This window comes from Equus przewalskii, chromosome 26 (genome assembly GCF_037783145.1).
Source record: "Equus przewalskii isolate Varuska chromosome 26, EquPr2, whole genome shotgun sequence".
Lineage (NCBI taxonomy): Eukaryota > Metazoa > Chordata > Mammalia > Perissodactyla > Equidae > Equus > Equus przewalskii.
The window spans coordinates 37,226,312-37,247,990 of record NC_091856.1 but is presented as its reverse complement, the minus strand read 5'-3'; the positions used below and the strand labels follow the sequence as shown (position 1 = coordinate 37,247,990).

The following is a 21,679-nucleotide window of genomic DNA, read 5'->3' as shown; positions in this document are numbered from 1 at the left end:
CAGGGATCAGCAACGCTCACCCCTGCAGAGACACTGTCCCGTGCCTGGGGAGGTGGTCCCGGGCCCTGACACCCTAGGTGCCCCTCTCACCTCACCTCCACCTGGGGAGGTGGTCCCAGGGCTCTGAGAGCCTCTAGGCTTCCTTCCCCTGAGAAGCCCCCACCCGTGCTGAGAAAGTGGCCCTGGGCCCCTGAGAGCCCTGGATGCCCTTCTCCCCTGTACCCCACCCCTGCTGGGGATGTGCCCTGGGCCCCCAGAAGCCCACGCAGGCCCCCTTGCTTGGACTCTCTCTCCCGGCCGGAGTGGCCTCTGAACTGCACATCCACCAGGCGGGCTGGCCGTGCACTTGTCTATGGCGGTTCTGGCGGCTCGGAGCTGAAGTTCAAAGTCCAAACCCCTCACTGGGTCCCCCCTCAGGACCCTGCTCCCTACCTCAGGCCTCCATCCCGACACTGCACACACCACAGCAATGCATGCTGTTCCACGTCTGCCTACTCTGTTCCTCTGCCTGGAACACCAGTCCTCCCCCGGCCCCACTCCCATCCTCTGGGCCTCAGTGCTGACACTGCCTTCCCCAGGCCTGGCCTGGGCCTGATGGCGTCCCCACGATGCACTGGGCTCCCCATTCTCCACACATTCCAGAACTGTCTGAATGGAACTGTGTGACCCCTGACCTCAGCCCAAAGGTCATCAGGGCCTGGGCAGTGGGATGGGCCACATCTGGAAGGGCAATCTGCCTGGGGGCCTAAGTCTCCATTTCTCCACTTTCCTGCAACATACTTGTGCCTGAGACTGAGGGACATCAGAACCCTGGAGTTTGAGGGGTGACACGCGGCTACTCAGAGAAAGACTACGTTTCCCAGCCTTCTTTGCAGCAAGTAAGGTCATATGACTAAGCTGTGGCCAATGGGATGTGAGCAGAAGCAATGTGTATTTCCAGGTCCTGTCCTTAAGTGGAAAGGCATGCTCTTCACTTCCCCTTTGCCTTTCCTCCTTTGCCTTTCTGGAGTGTGGAGGTGATGGCCGGAGCTGGAGCAGCCACTTTGGACTGCAAGACAAAAGCCATGTCTTGAGGATGCCACACAACAAAGCAGAAGGAATTTTATCCCTGACAACGTGGGGTCTCAGTCCTTGGATGCTTATATTCAGAGTGTTACATGAAAGACAAATACACTGCTCTCCTGATTAAGCCAATTTTATTGGGGTCCCTTGGTGAAATGTGTTTTATTTTCCCTGACTCTTGGGCTGTTTCCAACGTGGCCACTTGGTCTGTGTAATGTGTTGAAAAGTGTCTCCCAGATGCATATTCCCTGGAACTTCAGAATGTGGCCTATCTGGAAGTAGGGTCTTTGAAGGCCATGTGAAGACACGAAGACAAAGAGGAGACACACGGGCGGACAGCCATCAGATGACAACGGAGGCAGAGACTGGAGCCACGTGGCCACAAGTCAAGGAGCAGCAACGACTGCTGGCACCCCCGGAAGCTGGGAGAAACAAGGAAAAATTCTCCCTCCAGCTTTCGGAGTGATGGCGGCCCTGCAGACACCTTGATTTCGGACTTTTAGCCTCCAGAACTGTGGGAGAACAAATTCCCTGTGTCCTAGGGCACTTGGTCTGCGATATTTTGTTACGCAGCCCTAGGAAACCAACGGAGTTCACCGCATGGAAAATTACAGGTTAAAGACTCCTCTCTTTGGGCCACGGCCCCGGGAAATGAATAACAGCTGCTGGCTGAACTGTCTGGGTCACGTGTAGATGCTCACGGCGGGACCTGCTCAATGGGACCGACTAGAATGAAGCTGCTGCTGCGGCCTGCACCTCCCAGCCCGCCACCACTGCCCCCTGCACCCATCATGGCTCTGCGCGTGGTGACACCCAACATCACAGATGGGGCGCAATGTAATGGACTTGGTAATCCTGCTGCAGAGGCAACCGCCGCCTCCCAGACAGGACTCTTCATTTGTCTCGCAGTGGGGGGGGGGGGGGGGGGGGGGGCGGTCACTGCATGGGGCGTGGACCCCCGGCTCCAGGCTAACTGGCTCCATCAGACCTCGACCCCCCTCAGGGCTACAGGTTGTGCCTCCCCACCTCCCCACCCACTCGTCACGGTGCTGCCGCTGCAGCCAAGCAGCTGACTGGCCGCACCATCGCGGCCTGAGACCAAGGGGGGTCATGTTCTCGGCTTCCTCTGCAGTCTGACAATGGTGCTTTTTTCATTGCCAAAATCACCCAACAGGGGCTGGTGCTCAAGGTGTCACGGCCCGCAGAGCCTGGCGTTGCTGAGCTTTGCAATGGCCTTCTCCCAAGTTCGCTCAAGAAAATTTCTGACTTCACCTCTGTCCCCTCCTCCTGGCCCACACTGCTTAGTCAGGCAGCTCGGTCACTGCACGTGGCTCTCCCCGGCGAGGAGCACCTCCGCTCGGCCACCTCCTTGGTAATGACCAGGATGAGAGGGGGCTGTCGAGGTCCTTTGTGGATATTCAGGATTCTACCCCGACCCTCGTGAGCAAGACGCCGTTTCTTTCTCCTAAGGGTGCCCTTTGGCCAGCCAGCGTGGTCCAAGAGGGGGCCAGGAGATGCAAACTGAACTCTGGTCAGCTACCTGGACTCTCCCGTGGGACCGACATGGCCTAGTTCCCAGGATGACAAACACTGGGTTGAGGACATTGGGCACCCAAGGGTGGGCCATGTGGTTCAAAGTGTGGGGTGTAGTGGGTCTCGGCAAGTTTTATAAAAATGCCCATGTCCCTTTTGCACTTGACCTGTACCAGCTGGGGTCCCATCAGGAGACAGAAGCCACACAGCGATCTGAATGGGGACGTTCACTACAAGAATTATGGACGACGACAGAGGAGCCGAATTATACAAGAATTATGGCCATGCGGAGCAGACACAGGAGTCCCCTCCAGGGCGGAGCTGGAGTCCCCTGCCCCAGGATGAGAACTTGCTGGGAGGGTGCCACTGTGGCTCATGGGACAGCAGAGAAGTCCCTGTGGTGCCGGCAGAACTGGGGAAGTCTGCCCTCTGGAACTTGCTGGAAAACCCCCTTCCAGGAGGCTGGGGAAGCAGCTCACAGGGCAGAGCCTCCCTGGAGACTCAGCCGCAAAACCACAGATGCGCTGGAACCACTGGGATCCGTGTGCAAAACACTCGACAAACAAAACCCCAAAACGAAACCACTACTTTGACCCATAGCCTTGTGCCAAAATTTTAATTTCACTCAAATTGAATCGTTGACCTAAATGTAAAAAGCTAATACTATAAAATTTCCAGAAGAAAACACGTGAGAAGATCTTTGTGACCCTGGTTAGGAAAAGGTTCCTTAGAAATGATACATATGAACTGCACAAACTGTGAAAGTAAAGAACGGACACACTGGACCTCATCAACATGAAGACCTCGCGCCCTGTGGAAGACACTTAAGAAAACGAAAAGACAAGCCACAAGCCTGGGAGGACATATTTGCAAATCACATATTTCTGAATGTACTGGTTTCCATAAGACATAAAGGACTCCCAAAACTCAGTAACAGGGAAACAATACAATACAAAAGAAAAAAAAATGGGTAAAAAATTTGAATAGACACTTTGCCAAGGATGATAATACGGGTGGCAACTAAGCACATGAAGAAAGTGTTCACCATCATTAGTCGTGGGGGATATGCGATGACAACCACAGACACCACTGCACACCCCGTAGAACGGCTAGAATGTAAAAACTGACAATACCGAGTGCTGGCAAGGATGTGGAGCAACCGGAAGTCCCGGCCCCCGCGGTGGACAGCGTCTTCGCAGTGACACCTCCCCGGCCACGCATCCGAGCAGTCCCTCCTCCTTCTGCACCGAGTAAACGGAAAACTCACCTTCACACAGAAACCTGGACGCAAAAGTTTGTGGCACTCTGTTCCCAGTCACCCCAAGCCTGAAACAGCACAACTGTCCTCCAGCGGGGGGCCGGCTGAGCACGCGGGGCATCTGCGCGGGAGTGGCGCTCGCGGCGGGAAGCGGGCACCGGGTTTCCACGTGCTCTGCCGGGGCGCAGGCCACCCCCGAAGGCTGTCCCCTTTTTATTCCATTTCTGCGACCCTCAGACGAGCCAGAGCTTGTCAGAGCCGGGGCTGGGGGACGCTCGAGGAGGGGGCCCGACGTCTTCGGGGTGGGTGCTGTTCTGTGGCCTGGAAGCGGAGGGGCCCGCGGGTGCGTCTGCAAACGCGCCAGAGTCACCGGTCAGGAAGGCGCACGGTGCTGGGCTCCCGAGGCAGACGCCGCCGCTCCAGGCCAGGTGGTCGGTGCGGGACCCCCGCTCGCGGCCTCGCCCCGACAGGGCCCCATCCCTGGGCTCGCTGCCCCTCCCGTCTCCCCCCGCGCGGGGCCTCTGCAGGCTGCCTGGCTCGCCTGCCGCCTCCCTGCGCGGGGGCGCCCGCGACAGCCCCGCGCGTGGCAGCCCCGGTCCCTCAAGGGTGCGGGCAGGGGCGCAAGTGACCCGGGCCTCGGCGTCCTCCCTCTTCGCATCGGCGCGGGGGCGCGCAGGGGGAGAGCGGAGAGGGGACGGGGCCACGGGCGCCCCCCAGCCCCGCGGCCCTCCCTCCGCGCCCCCGGCCCCCACCTCCCTCTCTCCTCCTCCCTCCCTCCCTCCCGCGCGCCCCGCCGCGTCCCCTCCCCGTGCAGCCGCGCACCGCCCTCTCCCCGGCCGGCCCGCCCCTCCCTCCCCCGCGCGCCCCGCGGCGTCCCCTCCCGGTGCAGCCGCGTGCCCCCGCCGAGGCCGGCCCGCCCCTCCGTCCCCCGCGCCCCGCAGCGCGCCTCCTCTCCCGGTGCCCGCGCGTCCCCGCCCCGGCCGGCCGTCAGAGGCGCGCGCTCTCGCGCGGACGCGGGCGGGCGGGGGCGCGGAGGGGAGGAGGAGCGGCGGCCGTTGCGGGCCGGCCCGCGGGGCTGAGGCTGAGCAGAGCGGGGCCCGCGCACCGGCCGGGCGCCCACCATGCGGCGGCTGCGGCGCCTGGCGCACCTGGTGCTCTTCTGCCCCTTCTCCAAGGGCCTGCAGGTAGGCGCGCCCCCGGGCCGGCCCGGCCAGGCGCCCACCCCCGCGCGCGGGGCCCGGGCTGCGGCGGGGGCGTGCGCGGCCAGCCGGCGTGGGGTGGGGGGCCGCGGCCGGATTCGGGACCGGAGGGGAAGGAGTGGTGGGGTGCGCGGACCTCGGCGTGGCTGGGGGCTGGGAGGGGGCTGTGGGGGCCGGGGTGGCGGGTGCTGATGGGGCGAGCGGAGGGTCCTGGTGTCGCGGAGGCTGCGCAGTGGCGGTCCCTGCCCCCGGGGCCGAGGAAGGCCTCCCCCCGCCCCTGCGGGCGGGACCCTGCTCCCAGAGGCCCAGAAACCACACCAAGTCCGTTCCTTTTTCCTCTACTTAAAAGATAATGTTTGTTTTTTTGGTGTGGAAAACTTGGGACACATCAAAAGCCCTAAGAAGGACATAGCCTCCCCCGCGTCCTTCTCCAGCCACTGAGCTTAGGGGTGTGTCTTGACCCCACCATGACCTTGGCCAAGTCCCCTTCTGCAGGGGAGGCCCTGGCTGCCTTGGGTGCCAGCTGTCGGAAGCCCTGTCACCTCTGCTTTCCGTGGTCCAAGCCAGGCCCGCATCGGAGTCTCAAATCTTCGGGCCCACCCGATGACCCAGATGCCCTCCAGGATGGCCTTGTCAGAGCAGCCCGCACCTCCCTGGCCTTCCCAGGGCTGTCCTGGGGCCACAGCAGGCGGGTCCCTGCCAGGGTCGTGCCCTTGGCCCTGGGCCTGGTTGGCCTCAGCTGCCCTCCTGGGAGAAGGGTGGGAGCTGGGAAACACGCGGGTTGCGTGTCTGTGGCAGACGCCCTCCCTGCCCGCCGGGGGCCTTGGGCAGCATGGTGGTCTCAGCTCAGCTCTGGGCAAGGTGGGAGCTGAGGGTCCTCCGCCAGGGCAGGAGGCTGGGTGTGCACTGGCCCCCACCTTGTCCTGAGGGAGGGGCCTGGACCAGGCTGCTGTGGGGAGGCCCAGAGCAGGGGGCTCCAGACCCTGGGCGCCGGCCTCCGAGCTCCGCCCAGATGGGCGGGAGAGGGGTTCCAGCAGGTTCCCAGTGGTCTGAGCCCCAACCCACCCCAGTCTTAGTGTTGGGACACTTTGAGCCTCAGTTTCCCCGCCTGTGAGATATCCCCCTGGGTTGGTGGTTCTTGTAGGGCACTGGCCCGTGGGCCGTTGACTGTTGGGCTGTTACTGCCCCAAATGACCTTCCCCATCCTCCAAGTGGCTCCACCGGGAGGCGGGGGGCCGGGGGAGGAGCAGCTGCAGGGGACCCGCCGATGAGTAAGATCTGCCCTGTCCCAGAGGCCACCCTGCAGTGTGGAGACAGGCCCCCCGGGGTCGGGGCAGGGGAGCGGCATAGGGGTCAAGGACTGCTCCATGAGGAGGTGCCCGCCCAGTGAGGACCTGGGGGTCAGTCAGAGCTGGCTAGTGGGGGACGGTGTGCTGGGACAGGGGCCACCATGCAGAGGCCTGCAGCCTGGAGGCGGTCTGGTGGGGGAGCGGGCAGTGTCTGGGGTGGGCCCCGCAGGCAGGCTCCTGATCCTGCAGTGACTTTGTGAGGCCGGGTCCGCCCCTGCGTCCAGCGCTGGCTGCAGCCTGCCCTCCTCCCACTGTGCCCCAGGACCCCCAGCGCCGGCCTTCAGGGCTCTCTGGGAACTGAAAGCCCATGCAGAGGGAGCTCACCACGGCCTGGGGCATTGTTCCCCACTAGCCGGAAGAAGCCCGACCTTGTCCTGCCACAACAACCCCCAGCTCCCAGCGCCACCCCCCCCCCCCCACAATGCTGCACTTTCCTGTTGTTCCGTTTGAAGAAATCAGACGGAAACAGGCGCAGTGGCAGGGACGTGGGCCTGAGGCCCAGCCCCTCACCGTGCCCTGGGCCAGTCCCGCTCTTAGTGGCCACTGAGGCTCCGAGCCCGTCCCCAACTCTAGGAGTGCTCCTGCTGCAGCCCCTCCCAGGAGGCCAGCCTGTGGGTGGGTGCAGGGAAGTGGGAGGGGAGGCCCGTGCCCTGTCCTCAGTGCGGAGCCAGTGGCCCCATTTCTTGGGGCCAGTCTCCAGCTAACCGGGACCCGGGACTAACCAGGACGGAGTGCTGCCCGGCCCACAGGTGGCGGGGCGTGTGCCAGCAGTGGCACTGGTGCCTCCTCTTGGAGCAGGCTGGTCTGAAGCCCTGGCCATCCTGCTCTTCTGGTCCCTGGGGCCTGGTCCTTGGCTCTGGGGCTCAGCTGCCTGGTCAGGGACACTGCATGGTAACCCGCCCCCTCAGCTGGCTGCTTGTGGACAGTAGACTGCGAGGCCTGTGCTTTGCCAGGGCAGGGAGTGGGGAGGGGAGGCAGTGCCCCTGGAATCCGGGCTTGGGGGCTGGGTGGGAGACAGCACCCCAGGCCACCTGCTGCAGGGCTCTGAGACCCTCCCACCCTGCGGTTCCACCTGTCAGCTGGGGAAACCTGGCAGAGGGGCAGCCTCCGTGGAGGCAGTTCCCCGCCTGCCCCAGACGCCTGGGCCAGAGCCTCAGGCAGCGGGGCCCGGGGGGCGGGGCTGATTTATTCTTTATTGTGGTAAATTATACATAACATAAAACTCACCATCTTAGCCACTTGAAGTGCACAGTTCAGTGGCATTAAGCGCATTCTCATTGTTGTGCAGCCGTCCCCGGCATCCGTCTCCAGGACTTTCTCATCTTCCCAGACTGAAGCTCTGTCCCCACTGAACACTCACCCCCTCCCCTCCCCAGCCTCGGCACCTCTACCCCACCTCCTGTCTCTGGAGTTGACTCCTCTCGGCCCTCATATGCATGGAGTCCCACAGGACCTGTCCTTTGGTGCCGGGCTTGTTTCACTCCGTGTGGCGTCCTCCAGGCTCATCCAGGTGGCAGCCTATGTCGGGACGTCCTTCCTTCCTCAGGCCGTGTGATCCTCCGTGGTTTGCATAGGCCTTGTTGTGTTTATGCGTTCCCCCACCGATGGACACTTGGGTTGTGTCCCCACTTTGGCTGTTGGGAACGTGCTGCCGTGGGTGCGCGGGGCTGCATGTCCTAAAGGCTCGCAGGGCAGCTGTGCCGCCCGTGTCCTGCCCTCTGCACGAGCGGCCTCCTGGCTCCGTCCACTAGCCCTGGTCTAGCCGGAACTTTCCACCAGTCAGAGGACAACACACATAGGTGGGGATTCTCCAACCTGACCTTGTGTGGAGGTTAAAGGTCATGAAATGAGGGCAAGACAGGAGGGAAATTTGTAAAAAATGCCTTTATTCAGCAAAATAAAGAGCTGCCTACCCTGAACCCCCTGTTATTTTGAAATTTTCGCCTGCCTGTGAGATTTAAAAGTCCGGGAGCCGCCAGTCGTCTGCCCCCACTCTGGAGTGGGCGTGCCGAGGGAGCCTGGAGATGTGCAGGGGGTGACCCAAGGACACCCCTGGGCATCAGGGGCGGGCAGCTGTGGACGCTGGGGCAGGGTGGGGCAGGGTGGGGTGCTGGCTGCTGGAGGGGCCGGCTGGGAAGGCTGGGGTCTGTGAAATGGGGTCCACACACCCCGAATGTGGTGCTTCCTCACGTTCCTCCCTCCCCCCGCAGGGCCGGCTCCCGGGCCTCAGGGTCAAGTACGTCTTCCTGGTCTGGCTGGGGGTCTTTGCGGGCAGCTGGTTGGCGTACGTGCACTACTCGTCCTATGCGGAGCTCTGCCGCGGGCACGTCTGCCAGGTGGTCATCGTAAGTGTCGCCTCGGCTGGGCTCGTGGGCAGGTGTGGGCGGCAGTCCTTGTGCTCCTCCCTGCCCGGTGCCCGCTCCTGGGCTGTGGGCCCCTGGAGGATGTGGCTCTCCATCCTCAGAGGCACCCGCGTAGTGGGTTTTAAGGTGGATCCCATTGCACCGTGCAGAGTTGCCTCTGGCTGGATGTGGAAGAGACTGGGGGTGGCGGGGAGGAAAGGGGGAGGCTGAGGACAGGCCACTGCAGCTGCCCAGGAGGGCATGGGTGGGCAGCTGGGGACAGACAGACAGGGCGCACTCCAGAGATATTTGGGACGGACAAAAGTGTTAGCAGGGAGACTCCGCCGTGGGTGGAGGGCTTGTCGGGGCAGCGAGACCTGGGAGGCAGGAGCTGGGGACTGGCCAGGGGGGTGCAGTGAGCAGACGATCCGAGCGTCCACAGGAGTTTCTGAGCCCCTCACGTGTGTTGGCAGCAGACCCCCAACGTGCAGAGGACTGAGGGGGCCGCTGGGGAGCAGGGGAAGAATAGGCCCCTCCCAAAAAGAAGAAACCACAGCTTCCATTTTCCCAGGGTGCCCTGGCCTTCCAGCCAGCGGGGGTGTCTCCGGGCTGCTGGGAGCCTTCCTGGAGGTCATTGCCATGCCCAGCTCTCCTGAGGCCTGGCCGCGGGGCTGTGGGGACACCCCCTCCTTTCCAGCCTCGTGGGGGTGTCAGCCATCTCAGGTTCCACAGCTTGTCCAAGGCCACACAACAGGAGGTAGGGGGCAGGACCAGGGGTCACAGATCAGCTGCTCGCAGGCCTGGGGGGCTCGGCTGGGGGCTGCCCATTGAGTTCCCAACACCACCCCATCTGCAGATGGAAACAGGCTGTGATGTGAGGTGACTTGCTCATAGCCTGATGGCCACAGGACACCTCAGGCCGCGGGACCCACTGCCCGCCTCAGCTTCTCCGGAAGCCCCTTCCCCAGCCCTGGTGGACAGCGTGGCGGGCAGCGGCTGGGGGCTGGCTGGGTGACAGTGTGCGCCAGAGCAGAGCAGCCTGCTGGCCCTGGGTCACCCCTGCCCGCCCACGTTCCCTGGCAGACCAACCCCCGGAGGCCCTGCAGTTCCGCGGGGTTTCGGGGGGTCAGAGAGACGAGGTGGGGGACGGAAGCGTGTGGTTTTTCTGTTTCCCTTGCTCTCCTGATGAGCCACTGTCATTCTCATGACACCACAGCACCGACGCCTCCTTCCTGGGTCACACTGCTGAGTCCAGGGCCTCTCTCGGCTCAGGGCTGTTACTGTCCTGGCCCTGTGTCCCGGAGGCCCCACCTCGCTGCCCTCCCTCCTCCCCATGCTTGAGTGGCGCCATGTTCTGCACACTCCTTCCCCTCTCCTGCCTCCAGCCCTGGCTCCACCAAGGGCCTGGGCTCCATGGCAACGCATCTATGGCACCAGGAACTCCCTCACACTCGCTCCAGACGGCCACAACCCCCCACCGGAGGGCAGAGCCTGGCTCCATCCCCTCCGGCTTCCCTCGCCTTCTGCTTGGGTCAGCCCAGCCCCCTGGGGTGCCGGGGGCTGCAAGGCCCTGTCCAGAGCTGGGGAGAGGGCTGGGCGGGGCAGGGGGAGGCGGCAGCTATGCCGAGGCTGACCTAATTACTGCTGAAAGCTTCTCCCTGTGCATCTGGCTAATGAGGGGGCCCCCGCAGGCGGGCAGGATGAGCCTGAGGTGACAGACAGCCGTGGTGACACCCCCGTGACACCCCGCGACAGAGGGGCTGGGAGGAGCCTCCCCATCTTTGACCTCCTCACCCGGCTGGCAAGCTCCCTCACAGCAGTGGAAGTGGGTGGCGCCCTGTGGACCCAGCCGTGGCCCTGGGCCTCTGCAAGGCGCACTTGGGGCGGGGGCAGGCCCGCCTCATGTCACGGGCCCTGCTGCTCCTGCTTCAGTCCCCAGGGAAGGGCCAGGCTGGATGAAGACAGAGGTCGAGCCGGGGAGAGCTGGACACCCGCTCAGGAGCAGTTGTGCCGATGAGAAGCTTGGCATCTTTCAGGACGATGGGGACGTGTCGGTGGGGGAGCTGCTGGCTCTGGGAGGAGCTGGTGGCTTTCAGGCCGCAGTGAGCATGAGGCCCCCGAGGGTGCCCAGGCCCCCAGGGTGGCTCAGTGTGGCTGGAGGCTGCCTGCTTACCAGCTGCAGCCGGCTGGGGCCCCTCTGAGAAGTGGCGTGGCCTAAGAACCAGGGGGCAACTGGCAGATGAGATGAGGACCTCAGCCTGCCCACCCAGAAGTGCAACATGCAAGGGTGGGGGAGGGAGGCCCCTCCAGGGGAGGGCTTGGAGCAGGCCAGGGGAGGAACTCCGAGCCCCCGCCGCCCTGTGCCACTTCCTGGCACTTTGTCCTCTCCTCAGTGTGACCAGTACCACAAGGGCATCATCTCGGGCTCCATCTGCCAGGACCTGTGCAACCTGCACAAGGTGGAGTGGAGGACCTGCCTCTCTTCCGTCCCAGGCCAGCAGGTAAGGCCGGCGGGATCGGGCTGGGGTTAGGCCCCGGGGCTCAGATGCTGAGGTGCAAGGCGAGGGACATATCTGCCCGGAGGATCCCTGTGGCCCTGTCCAGGTGTACAGCGGGCTCTGGCAGGGCAAGGAGGTGACCATCAAGTGTGGCATCGAGGAGAGCCTGAACTCCAAGGCTGGGTCGGACTCGGCCCCCCGGCGGGAGCTGGTGCTGTTTGACAAGCCCACGCGGGGCACCTCGATTAAAGAGTTCCGGGAAATGACCCTCGGCTTTCTGAAGGTCAGTCGGCTCTGCAGGGGGCCACGTCGAGCTCACACCCAGGGACGTGCGCAGAGGGCAGGAGGCAGGCTGGGTGGGGGCTGTACGGCAGCCAGGTGCCTGGCTAGCCTCCCCAGCTCCAAGCAGACGCTCACTTGGGGAGCACCCACTAGGCACGGAGGTCCCTGTCCCCAGGGGGGCATCTGCTGGGGAGAGCAGGGAGCTGCGTGTGCATGGGGGAGGTGGGTGCTGCAGGAGTGAGGTGTGAGAAGATGAGAAGTGACCCATCCCACCCAGAGTGCCCTCACCTCTGTGCTGAGGTGCCCACCCCCAGGCTCCCAAGCACTAGTGGAGACACAGGGACACAAAGCCCCCTGGGAGGGAGCAGCTCTGGGAGAGATGCGAGTGGGTGGGTGGGCTTCGAGGAGGTGGCTGGGGGCCTCCCATGTCCCAGGTTCTCCCTCCATCTGTGTGGTCGGAGGCTGGGTCTCAGGAGCACAAGGCTGGCATCCTGCCCACTTAGAAGCACCTGAGGTCGAGGTCGAGCTCTTGCCGGCTCTGAAACGACCCGGTCTCCTTTTCTTCTGGTCCCAAATGTCAGGCGAACCTGGGAGACCTGCCCTCGCTGCCTGCGCTGGTGGGACAGGTCCTGCTCATGGCTGACTTCAACCAGGACAGCAGGGTGTCTCTGGCCGAGGCCAAGTCAATGTGGGCCCTGCTGCAGAGAAACGAGTTTCTACTGCTGCTGTCGCTGCAGGAGAAGGAGCACGCCTCCAGGCTGCTGGGCTACTGCGGGGACCTCTACGTCACCGAGGGCGCCCCACACGGCTCCTGGCATGGGGCCGCGCTCCCGCCCCTGCTGCGCCCGCTGCTGCCCCCCGCCCTGCACAGTGCCCTCCAGCAGTGGCTGGGGCCCGCGTGGCCGTGGCGGGCCAAGATCGCCATCGGCCTGCTGGAGTTCGTGGAGGAGCTCTTCCACGGCTCCTACGGGACCTTCTACATGTGCGAGACCACGCTGGCCAACGTGGGCTACACGGCCAAGTACGACTTCAAGATGGCCGACCTGCAGCAGGTGGCGCCCGAGGCCGCCGTGCGCCGCTTCCTGCAGGGCCGCCACTGTGAGCACAGCTCGGACTGCACGTACGGGCGTGACTGCAGGGCCCCCTGCGACAAGCTCATGCGGCAGTGCAAGGGTGACCTCATCCAGCCCAACCTGGCCAAGGTGTGCGAACTGCTGCGGGACTACCTGCTGCCTGGCGCCCCCGCTGACCTGCACGCAGAGCTGGGCAGGCAGCTGCGCACCTGCACCACGCTGAGCGGGCTGGCCAGCCAGGTGGAGGCGCACCACTCGCTCGTGCTGAGCCACCTCAAGACGCTGCTCTGGAAGAAGATCTCCAACACCAAGTACTCCTGATGGGCGGCCCCAAGGTTCCCACACCAAGTGCGCCACTGCTCTGGCCTGGCCCTCCTGCCCCGCTCCCCCCCACTCACAAGGAGCCACTCTTGCCCTTGGGTCCCCTTCCCTCTTCCCCCTGCCACCCCACAAAGGACAGCACCACAGGAGCTGGGGGCCCTCCCTTGCAACCAGATCTGGGGCAGTCGCATAGGTTCCTTCGCCCGCTCCGCCCCTTCCCTCCCCATGTTTTCCAGGGCAGGAAGGAGGACCTGGAGCCTGACCAAGGGCTAGCTGAGGGTCAGGCCAAGTTGGCTTTTGTTACTTTGAAGAATATATGATTTAAACACACACTTTTCCTGTGAGTACTTGAGTACCCCTCACCCCACTGCGGACCCCTCCATCAGTCACTCAGAAGTGGTGGCTTCTCACCTCCAGTCTGGACAGAAGATGCAGCATGCAGACCCCAGGGGCAGGGGGCCCTTCCTGACTCCCAGAGCCACATTCTGGGGGCCGGGGTGACTGACTGGGACAAGGTGACAGGAATAGGATGCTGGAAGCTGCCTGGCTCCTGAAGTCTCTGATGGCCAGCCCCCAAAGCTGGATTATGGCACGGTTCATGGTGAAGGTTGTGGACCACAAGAAAGAGGGGTTCTGGTAACAAGTGGTGAAGCACGGATTTACCCATTCATGAGAATTTCACCTTCTGCATTAAAAACTTTCTCCTATAACGCTTGGTACACAACAACACAGCCCCAGTCTAGGAATTACTTTTTTAAACGGATTTTAATGAACCACTAGAGGTAAAATGCATGATCTGAGGAAGAGCCCAGCATCTCATTTTCTTTGTCCGGCCCCTCCCCAGCAGAAGCCCAGGAGCCTGAGCCCCTGCCCCACGGCGGGGTGAGGCGCCACCCAGAACACACAGCTTTCTCATGTCCAGGCCCAGTTAATCGGACTGTGAAGAAAATGCAAGCCGAGATACAGTTTATCCAAGACCAATTTACTCTCAAGTTTTGCCTACACACTTTCCTTGAAAATGCATTAAACCACTCCTTCAATCTGTTTCACACCTTTTGTGTAAAACATTTTCCAAAATTTCGACTGTAATACCCGTGTTCTTAGAACTAACTCTTAAACTTCACCCTAAATGCATTAACTTTTTTCCATCTAGATTTCCCCCTTGTGGGGGGAAGAGAATCCACGCACAGTGAAGAACAGTTCAGGGTGCCAGGCTCCGGGCAGTGCAAAGGCCCTGCCTGCGAGATTATTCATCCCCGCACGCCCAAGGGCTGGAGGAGGAGGAGGGCGCCGAGATGTGGGGGCTGGGTAACCCTGTGGCTGAGTCTGCTCGCCCGTTGCCCACAACAGATGGCACAGGCTGTCCCTCGTCCCCTGATGCCGCTCTGCAGGGACACCCTCTGTCAGCTCGCTCATCTTCCTCCAAAAGCAGAGCTGAGTCCACAGTGGCCTCCCAGGTGCCTTTCTGGAAACACTCCTGTTCAAGGAAAGCACAGCCACCGGGCCCCCAGGGCACCTTGTCCTCTTCACCGCACTTCCTGTCACCTTTAGTTCCCTTGTCTTCTGGAACTGCCTTGGCCAACGCTACTCTAACAGTGCCAGGCGCCTCAGCCCTGCAGACCCCTCCCGACATGCCTACTTTCCGCCCAAAATCCCTTCCTAAGCCTACTGAGTCCTTCCCATCGGAGGACGCTTCACGGCTGTGATTTCCCCAGCTCTCTTGGACGCGCCCTGGCAGCAAAGTGCTGAGACAGCAGCGTGACAAGTCACATCTTCTCTGCTGTGTCGTGAGCCGGGGGAACCTCCCTCCCCTCTTGGCTCTCTGCCCTCGACGTGCTCTCCTGGAGGACCGAGGACGCCCACCTGCACAGAGACAGAAAATCTCTGAGATGACCCACTGGCCGCGCCTCTGGGGCTGGATAACAGCCCCAACCTGGTCAACAGTCAAGGCTTCTTACCTCAGCTTGGAGACCTCAGGACAGCAAAGCACGGAGGTTTCTGGAATGTGAAGACACGGCTGCTGGAGCCACCTCCGTCTTCTCCCCACACGTGCCAAGCCCAGCTCCCCTTCTGAACATTCTACTGGCCACCCAGTTTCCTGTCAAAAACAAACAGACACGGCCTCGTGCAGGTTCAAAGACTGAAAACAAATCCTCAATGCTATGAAAACATAACCCCTGTAGCAACCTTGTGTCTGAAACAAGCTCCTACTTAGCTACCAACCTGGAGGGCCGACAGCCCCAGCCCGAGCCCAGCCTGCATCCCCGACTCCAGCCCTCCCAACACCGAGCCAGATGCTGGGCTCAAAGCGGGTGGGATGCGTCCACCAGCCCCTCGTCGTCCTCCCTCGTGATCAAGCCCACTTACTCCCGCAATTCCATCGTCACCCCAGCCCCACGCGTCACCTTGTGCATAAGCCACAGGAAACTCAAGTGCACAACAGAGGGGAGGGGGAAACTCGAGCGGCTGCTCAGTCTTGTGCAGCCAGAGCAGCCACCAGTTCAAGGGGATCATCCTCGTAAGAGCTGCGCCCCTGCAGGAGGTGGATTAGGGACCAAGCATAAAGACAGCACACCCCACTCTGCTAGTGCTGCCGCAAGCACCGCCGCCTGGGCAGCTCCTGCCCCTCCCCGCGTCCACCTCCCACACCATGCGCACCAGGGCTGGTCAGTGTGACCCTAGAACCAAGCAGGACTGATCACACTCCTGCCCCGGCTGCCTTTCACTCACTGGGGGAAGCCAGGTGCCACCCTGGAGGACCCTCGGCCTCCTGCCAGCAGCCAGAGTGCACCATCTCGGAAGCAGCTCTTCCTGCCCTGGTCAAGCCTTCAGATGCCCCAGCCCCACGAGAACGCCAGCCTGAACGTCCGAGTCAGGCCAGCCCTAGCCACAGCCACAGCGAGGCAACCAATGTTTGCTGTCATAGTTTCTGGGCAGTTCATTAGGCAGCACTAACCATCCCACCACCTAACTTACAGGTGAGGGGATCCAGGGCCGCTGACAGCTAGCCGGCCTCATGAGAGGACAGCAGGCTTGCTGCCACCCAGCTCTGCCCACGGAGATCAGGGCGGTTTCCCTCTCAGTGACACCACCAGATATGTGGCAATGTATCATACAATGCACTTGGCAAACGTGTGCTCAATTCTCAGTCTCCTCTCGAAGGCACAGGCGCCACACCTGGACGCTGAGGAGACGTGCCCGCTGGGGGCCACCTGTTGTACCCGACGCCAGCACAAGCCTGAGCATGGCAGAGGCCTCAGAACCACCCACTGCTCACTTGGGAAAAGCTGCAGACGAGCACCCCCCCCCCCCGGGCAATGCAACGCCAGCCCCCTCACGTGGGTGGCAGGGCCATGGCGCAGACCCTCGGCAGCCTATCCATGCACCTTTGCCAGGCAGTGCCTTTCCCGGGTCAAGGGCTCATCGTCATTTCCAGGCGGCTGATTGGCTACCCCATGAGCTGATGACCCCAACAGCCAGCCCCCACTATGAGGATAAGGGTCCAGAAATGTTGTCAGAGCCCCCCCCCAACCCCCCCACAACGTACCTGTCCTGAAGCGAGTCCTGACGGGACAGCGCACACATCTGCAGATCTATTCCACTGAGCAGCTGCACAGCACCCAGCCGGCCCACAGCTTCCTGGGCCTCGGGATCTGAAAAGGAGAGAACAGTGCGCTGGACCAGGCGTCTTACCTTTAACATGGATCCCCCGAACAGGCTTCAGGGAACCCAACCTGGAGATCCCGAAACTAATGGGATTCCCCAGCGGGGTTTATCACCCTCAGCAGTGCCAACACTCAGGGCCCTGCAGTCCTGCGGTGGGGCTGCCCCGTGCACTGAGGAGGTGCAACAGCCCTCGTGCCCACCTGTTTTCCATCTGCAGGCATTGCTGCGCAGCCCCCGGGGAGGAAGGGAGGCCGCACAAACTGCCCCTGGTTGAGAACCACTAATCTACAGCTTTTCGTCGATCCTCAAACGTAAATGTTTCAGGAAATAAAAGCAAAGTGTCTCACTATGTTTTGAATTTAAAATCAGTGAGTTCTCTGGCCGAGCAGATGGCTCTAGATCTGGTCTGGTGGTGATGGCGTCGAGCTCTCGGGCAGCCATAGTTACACCTGCTACCCCATGCCCCAGCATGCCGGTCTGGACGATCGTTTCCAGAACAACCGTCGGCCCACAGAGGGGCCCCGACTCATCTCAACAGGACAAACGCAGGAGCAAACCTCTGGCCTTCCTTCCAGTTCCCACACTGGCCAAACCACCTCCTGCTCCTGCTAGCGCCATGCCTGTCTCAAAAGCAATGATGCCAGAGAGGACACAGGCGGTTCACACCAGCTCCACGTTCTAGCCAGGGAGGCACGTCACATCTGCCCACAGACTTCTAAGAAGTCCCTTCCAGACAGACCTACAGGATTATCACTTCCTGGAAAGAGACCCTCCTGGTCAATCCCACTGTGTCAAAAGCTTGCCACATGCTTACATACACACATCTCAACCAATCCTCTGAACAAGCCTCATTTCATAGAGGAAGAAATGCAAACTCAGTGGTTCGTGTCTGGCTCGGGTTCCCAGCTGCAAGCCTGGACGAAGGTCTGACCGTAGGCTACTCGGGAACAAACGCCGCCTGGCGGCAGATCTAGGAAATGTCAGGCTACAAACCATTCTTAGTGCTCACTGTTCTGAGCACTGAGCGTAGAAATAGCCACTTGCTCTTTGCCCCGACGTCACAGGTGCAGCAGAGCAGCTGCGTCTGTGGTGCTGGCAGGTCCAGCATCTGCAGGGCAGTCACCCCTACCCTCCACAGGCAGCCAGGCTCCGCCTCACGTGATGGAGCTGGCCTTTGCCTCTCCTCTTACCTTCGTCTGGATCGTGAAGGTCATTCATTCCAGCCAACGTTCACCCCTGGAGCTGATGTTCCCAGGCTGTCACCTTTTTCCCTGTAATAACAAATAACAAATACACTTGGCCCAGAATCAAGTAGTCAGGTGGTGCACAATAACATGTTGGTCAATGGACAACAGTGGTCGCAGACTGTTGGTACCGTACAGCCCAGGTGGGCAGCAGGCTATACCATCTAGGTTAAGTACACTCAACGACGTTCACAAAAACGCCTGACCGCCTAACAACACATTTCTCAGAGCATGTCCCCCTTGCATTAAGCAACGTATGACTGTGTAATAGATGCTGGCTGCCCTTGTTACTATTAACCAGATACCAACAAATCTTCTCTACTCCTCCTAGATAATTCTGAAACACCTGCCCGCCCTCGACAAGGTGTGTAGCACAAATTAGCCACCAAGCATCCTACTTTATTCTCCCACCGGCAGTACTCAGAACTCATGATGCCACCATCACTTTTCAGACCCTCCATGGCCAGCCCGAAGTGAGGATCGAAGGACTGAGGCTGCCTCGGGCCAGCACCTGGCAGGTTGGTGTCTGGTGAACGTGGCGGCACAGCGCAGCCAGGAGGGTCCTCCTGAGAAGCTACTGACCAAGGGACCCGAAGTCCACCAAACAAGACGGGACAAGGTGACACAGGAAACAATGCTCTGGAGTTTTGAAAACTCTTGCGTGCTGGAGGAAGCTGGCACAGCTGGCCTGCAGAACTGTCTGTCAAGTTTAAATCCTGCAACTTTATTTCTAGAGTTTCCAGCTGCACCCGCCCAGAACACTTGTTTTTAAGCCGCAGAGTAGCTACCTATGAGTGCTTTGTATAATTCTAACCCCCCTAAGATAACGTGAATTATTTCAGACCGTCAGGTGGCATTATTCAGCTCAGCCCCTCAGAGGAAAATTCTGGTGCCACCATTTTTTCTCACTCAATGTGAAGCTCTCCAGCAAGTCGGCCTCAGTGAACCCCAACCGCATTTCCCACTCGTCGTGTGCCAGTGGCCCACCCCTCCCTCCCGCTGTCAAGCGCATGATAACCTCGTGATCTGAGGCCACGTGAGACCCAGGGAGAATCAGAGCTTCTACACCACAGGCTTCAGGTTGCCAGTGAACGACACCAACAGCCCAGCACACTGTCAAGTGTCAGACTATTCATCATCCAGGCGTCCACAGGCCAGAACACTGAGCGTAGACAAGCCTCTCTTCTCTCTGCCACCCAATGACACAAATGTGACACCGCAGCCACATCTGTAACGCCTCTAGGGGCAGTGTATACGGGAGGTCAAATAAATAGTTCAATTTCTTATTCCCCGACCATAGGATGTCATGGCAAACGGGTTGAATTTGCAAAAAGTTATGCTTCAGGGGCGAACCTGTTGCAGCACAAACGTGTCTACTCGTCCGGGACCCCAGCATGTCCTTCCAGGCCCTTCGTTTCCAGCAGGCAAGCTCCCTAGAGGAAAAAAACCCACATGACAAGAGTCTGACGCGACCACATGGAGGCACTTCACCCGGACTGTGTTTTGCCCATTTGGTCTCCTGGGAGACCCTGCACCAGGCCTACATGTTTCTAGGAAACTCCAAACCCAGTTACTCTCCCCGTGTACTGCCTGCTTAACCGGGGGTGCCTGGGAAAAGCAGGTGACAATATAGCGGCAGCGTATGAAATACAATAAAGTACCAGCCGCTGTAGCCCACTGCAGACATCAGGTGACCAAGGGACCCGGACTGTGAGCAGTCACCCGTCCCAGCAGGAGGCCACCTCGCCAAGCGGGAGCATTCCCGCTCCCTGTCGTTCAGAAACGGCCTAACTGTAGACAACGGGCAATAAGCAGTGGCAGTCAGCCCGTTTCTTAGAATAAAAAGGAAAGCAGGAGCATAAGTGACTCTCGCAGCCTCAGTTAGAGGAGGCAGCCGGCGCTACAGGGTCGCCACCGCGCCCCGCCGCATCCGCCACGGCCTGCGGCCACCCCGCCACCCCGCCTGCAGCCGCGGGGCTGGGACAGCGCAGGGAGCGCGGGCGGAGGGCGCCCTCGGCCCGGCCCACGAGCCCGCTCCCCGCCCCGGCCCCCCGAGGGCCCCGCTCGGCCGCCCCGCCCGTGGGGACTCACCAGGCAGCCCCGGAGCGCCCCGAGCGTCCAGGAGCGGAGAGGCTGGCGGAGGGCGCGCGGGCGGTCAGCACCCGAGGGTCCGGCCCGGAGCCCGCGCGACTCCACCATGGCTGCCACCTTCGCGGCCACCGCCGGAAAGAATGCGGGCAAGCGCACCGCGCCTTTTATAGGGCGTACGGCGGCCCGCGAGGGCCAACCGCGCCCGCCCCGCAGCGCCCTCTGGCGGACCCGCCTGGCCGCGCCGCGCCGCGTGGTGCTTCCCGGCGTGCGCTGGTGCCCGGGCTCCCCTGTCGCGCCCCTTGGGCTCCCCTGTCGCGCCCCCGGGGCCCTTCCCAGAGCCAGCCAGGCCCAGCCGGCGGGAACTCTCACCCTCCTGCCCCGGCCTCCGGCTCGGTCCGATGGGGGCGATCCCTGTGCAGCCGTGGGTCCTCCTCCTACGTAGGGTGGTCCCCACCTCCCATGGCTGGCAGGACTGCGGCAACCTATGCAAAGCCCTACGACAGTGCCAGGCACACAAGACTCGACAGTGTCTTCCGCAGTCCCGTTCTCCCACCCCACGAGCGTCCCTGAAGCTGGGGCCACTCCTCTATTCCCTGCAGCAGGGCCTCCTGCTCTCTGGGGAGTCCTGGTTGAGCTGCTCCCGGCCCCAGTCCCTTGGAAATCTCTGCCCCGGGGCTCAGCAGAGGCCCTGCCAAAGGCTGCACGGAGGATGCTTTCCTGCAGGGAACTCCGCCTTCACCCCTTCCGGAGCCCTCCTAGGTGCAGCTTCTGATTGATACTGTGGGTGGCAACATTGTGCTTCCTCTTTTCTGCAGAAGCTTTTGAGGTGGGTCAGGAAAGGCCCACCATGGATTCATTAGCCCCTGATGCTTCTCACAAGCGAACAAGTTGTTGCTAACCTGGGCAGCTGTGGGGTGACCTATGGAGCTGGCTGCACCTCAGTGTAAGTTCTTGCTAACGAGGCGCCCGGGTGAGAACCCTACAGGATTCTCTGTGATTACCAGTGTCAGCCCTGGAAGCAGAGAGGGGAGTCCCTCCCGGCACCCACACCTGCCTCCTGGGTCTGGCCATTTGGGCTAGAGGCTGGACGTCCCCTTTGGCCACCTGGCCATGACTATTCCCTGCAGTACCCCAGCCCTGGGCAGGCGGGGTGCCCTCGCCTTGGAAGTGCAGTACAGACAGAAGGAGCAACAGGGACCTGGCTTCCTGGGGACCTGGGGACAGGCTGGGCTGGTTTGAGAAAGGAATGAGCTCTCCCCTCTCATCCATCCCAAAGCCTGGAGGAATCTTTGGTGAAGGGACCAGCTGGGAAGCTAGAGATCTAATTCTCTGAGAAAGAAAAGTTTCCAGAACTCTGGAGAGGGACTTCCCAGGCCTGCCGCAGAATACCTTGGCGACCTGGACCCAGTGCTCCCCAACCCTGGCCCTGGCCCCGGCTGACTGACGTGCTTCTGTCCTCGAAGCAGTTGGCCACCCTGTTGAACTGGGTGACGGCGGTGCAGATGGTGGATCCCAGTGCTCCTTACCCTTCTTGTCCCACTGGGACCAGATGGAGCCCAGGCAGTGGTCGGGCACCCCCTTCTTGAACAGCTCCTGGGGAGCAGAGGGAGTGTCACCTGGCCCTACCACACCCCAGAGCTCAGCGTCCGCGGTGCTCCCAGTCCCAGGCAGGGTCATTGGTCAGAGCTGGAGCTCAGGAAGCTGAGGACACGGCTCGAGCCTGTGGGAGTCCCTGGGTTTGTTCTTGCCCACTGTGGGCTC

The 21,679-nt window shown here is 61.6% G+C and overlaps 1 protein-coding gene and 2 non-coding genes across 4 annotated transcripts; 1 reads left to right on the top strand and 2 right to left on the bottom strand.

Annotated features, from left to right (window-relative positions):
• Positions 1–4,868: 4,868 nt before the first annotated feature.
• DIPK1B (divergent protein kinase domain 1B) lies at positions 4,869–13,966 on the top strand. 2 transcript variants are annotated; one of them, XM_070596341.1, is made up of 5 exons: positions 4,869–5,037; positions 8,612–8,746; positions 11,137–11,244; positions 11,327–11,524; positions 12,105–13,247. In XM_070596341.1, exons 1-5 carry the CDS (start codon positions 4,975–4,977, stop codon positions 12,915–12,917), a joined length of 1,317 nt encoding a protein of 438 aa, XP_070452442.1. In that variant the 5' UTR covers positions 4,869–4,974; the 3' UTR covers positions 12,918–13,247. The 2 variants fall into 2 exon arrangements, with proteins under 2 accessions (XP_070452442.1, XP_070452443.1); XM_070596342.1 differs by having other exon boundaries at positions 4,870–5,037; positions 11,348–11,524; positions 12,105–13,966.
• Positions 13,967–17,558: 3,592 nt separating this feature from the next.
• Positions 17,559–17,692, bottom strand: LOC139079780 (small nucleolar RNA SNORA43). Its single transcript, XR_011533715.1, has one exon. It is a non-coding gene; the product is annotated as a small nucleolar RNA SNORA43 (small nucleolar RNA).
• Positions 17,693–18,946: 1,254 nt separating this feature from the next.
• On the bottom strand, positions 18,947–19,077 carry LOC139079783 (small nucleolar RNA SNORA17). Its single transcript, XR_011533717.1, has one exon. It is a non-coding gene; the product is annotated as a small nucleolar RNA SNORA17 (small nucleolar RNA).
• Positions 19,078–21,679: the final 2,602 nt, after the last annotated feature.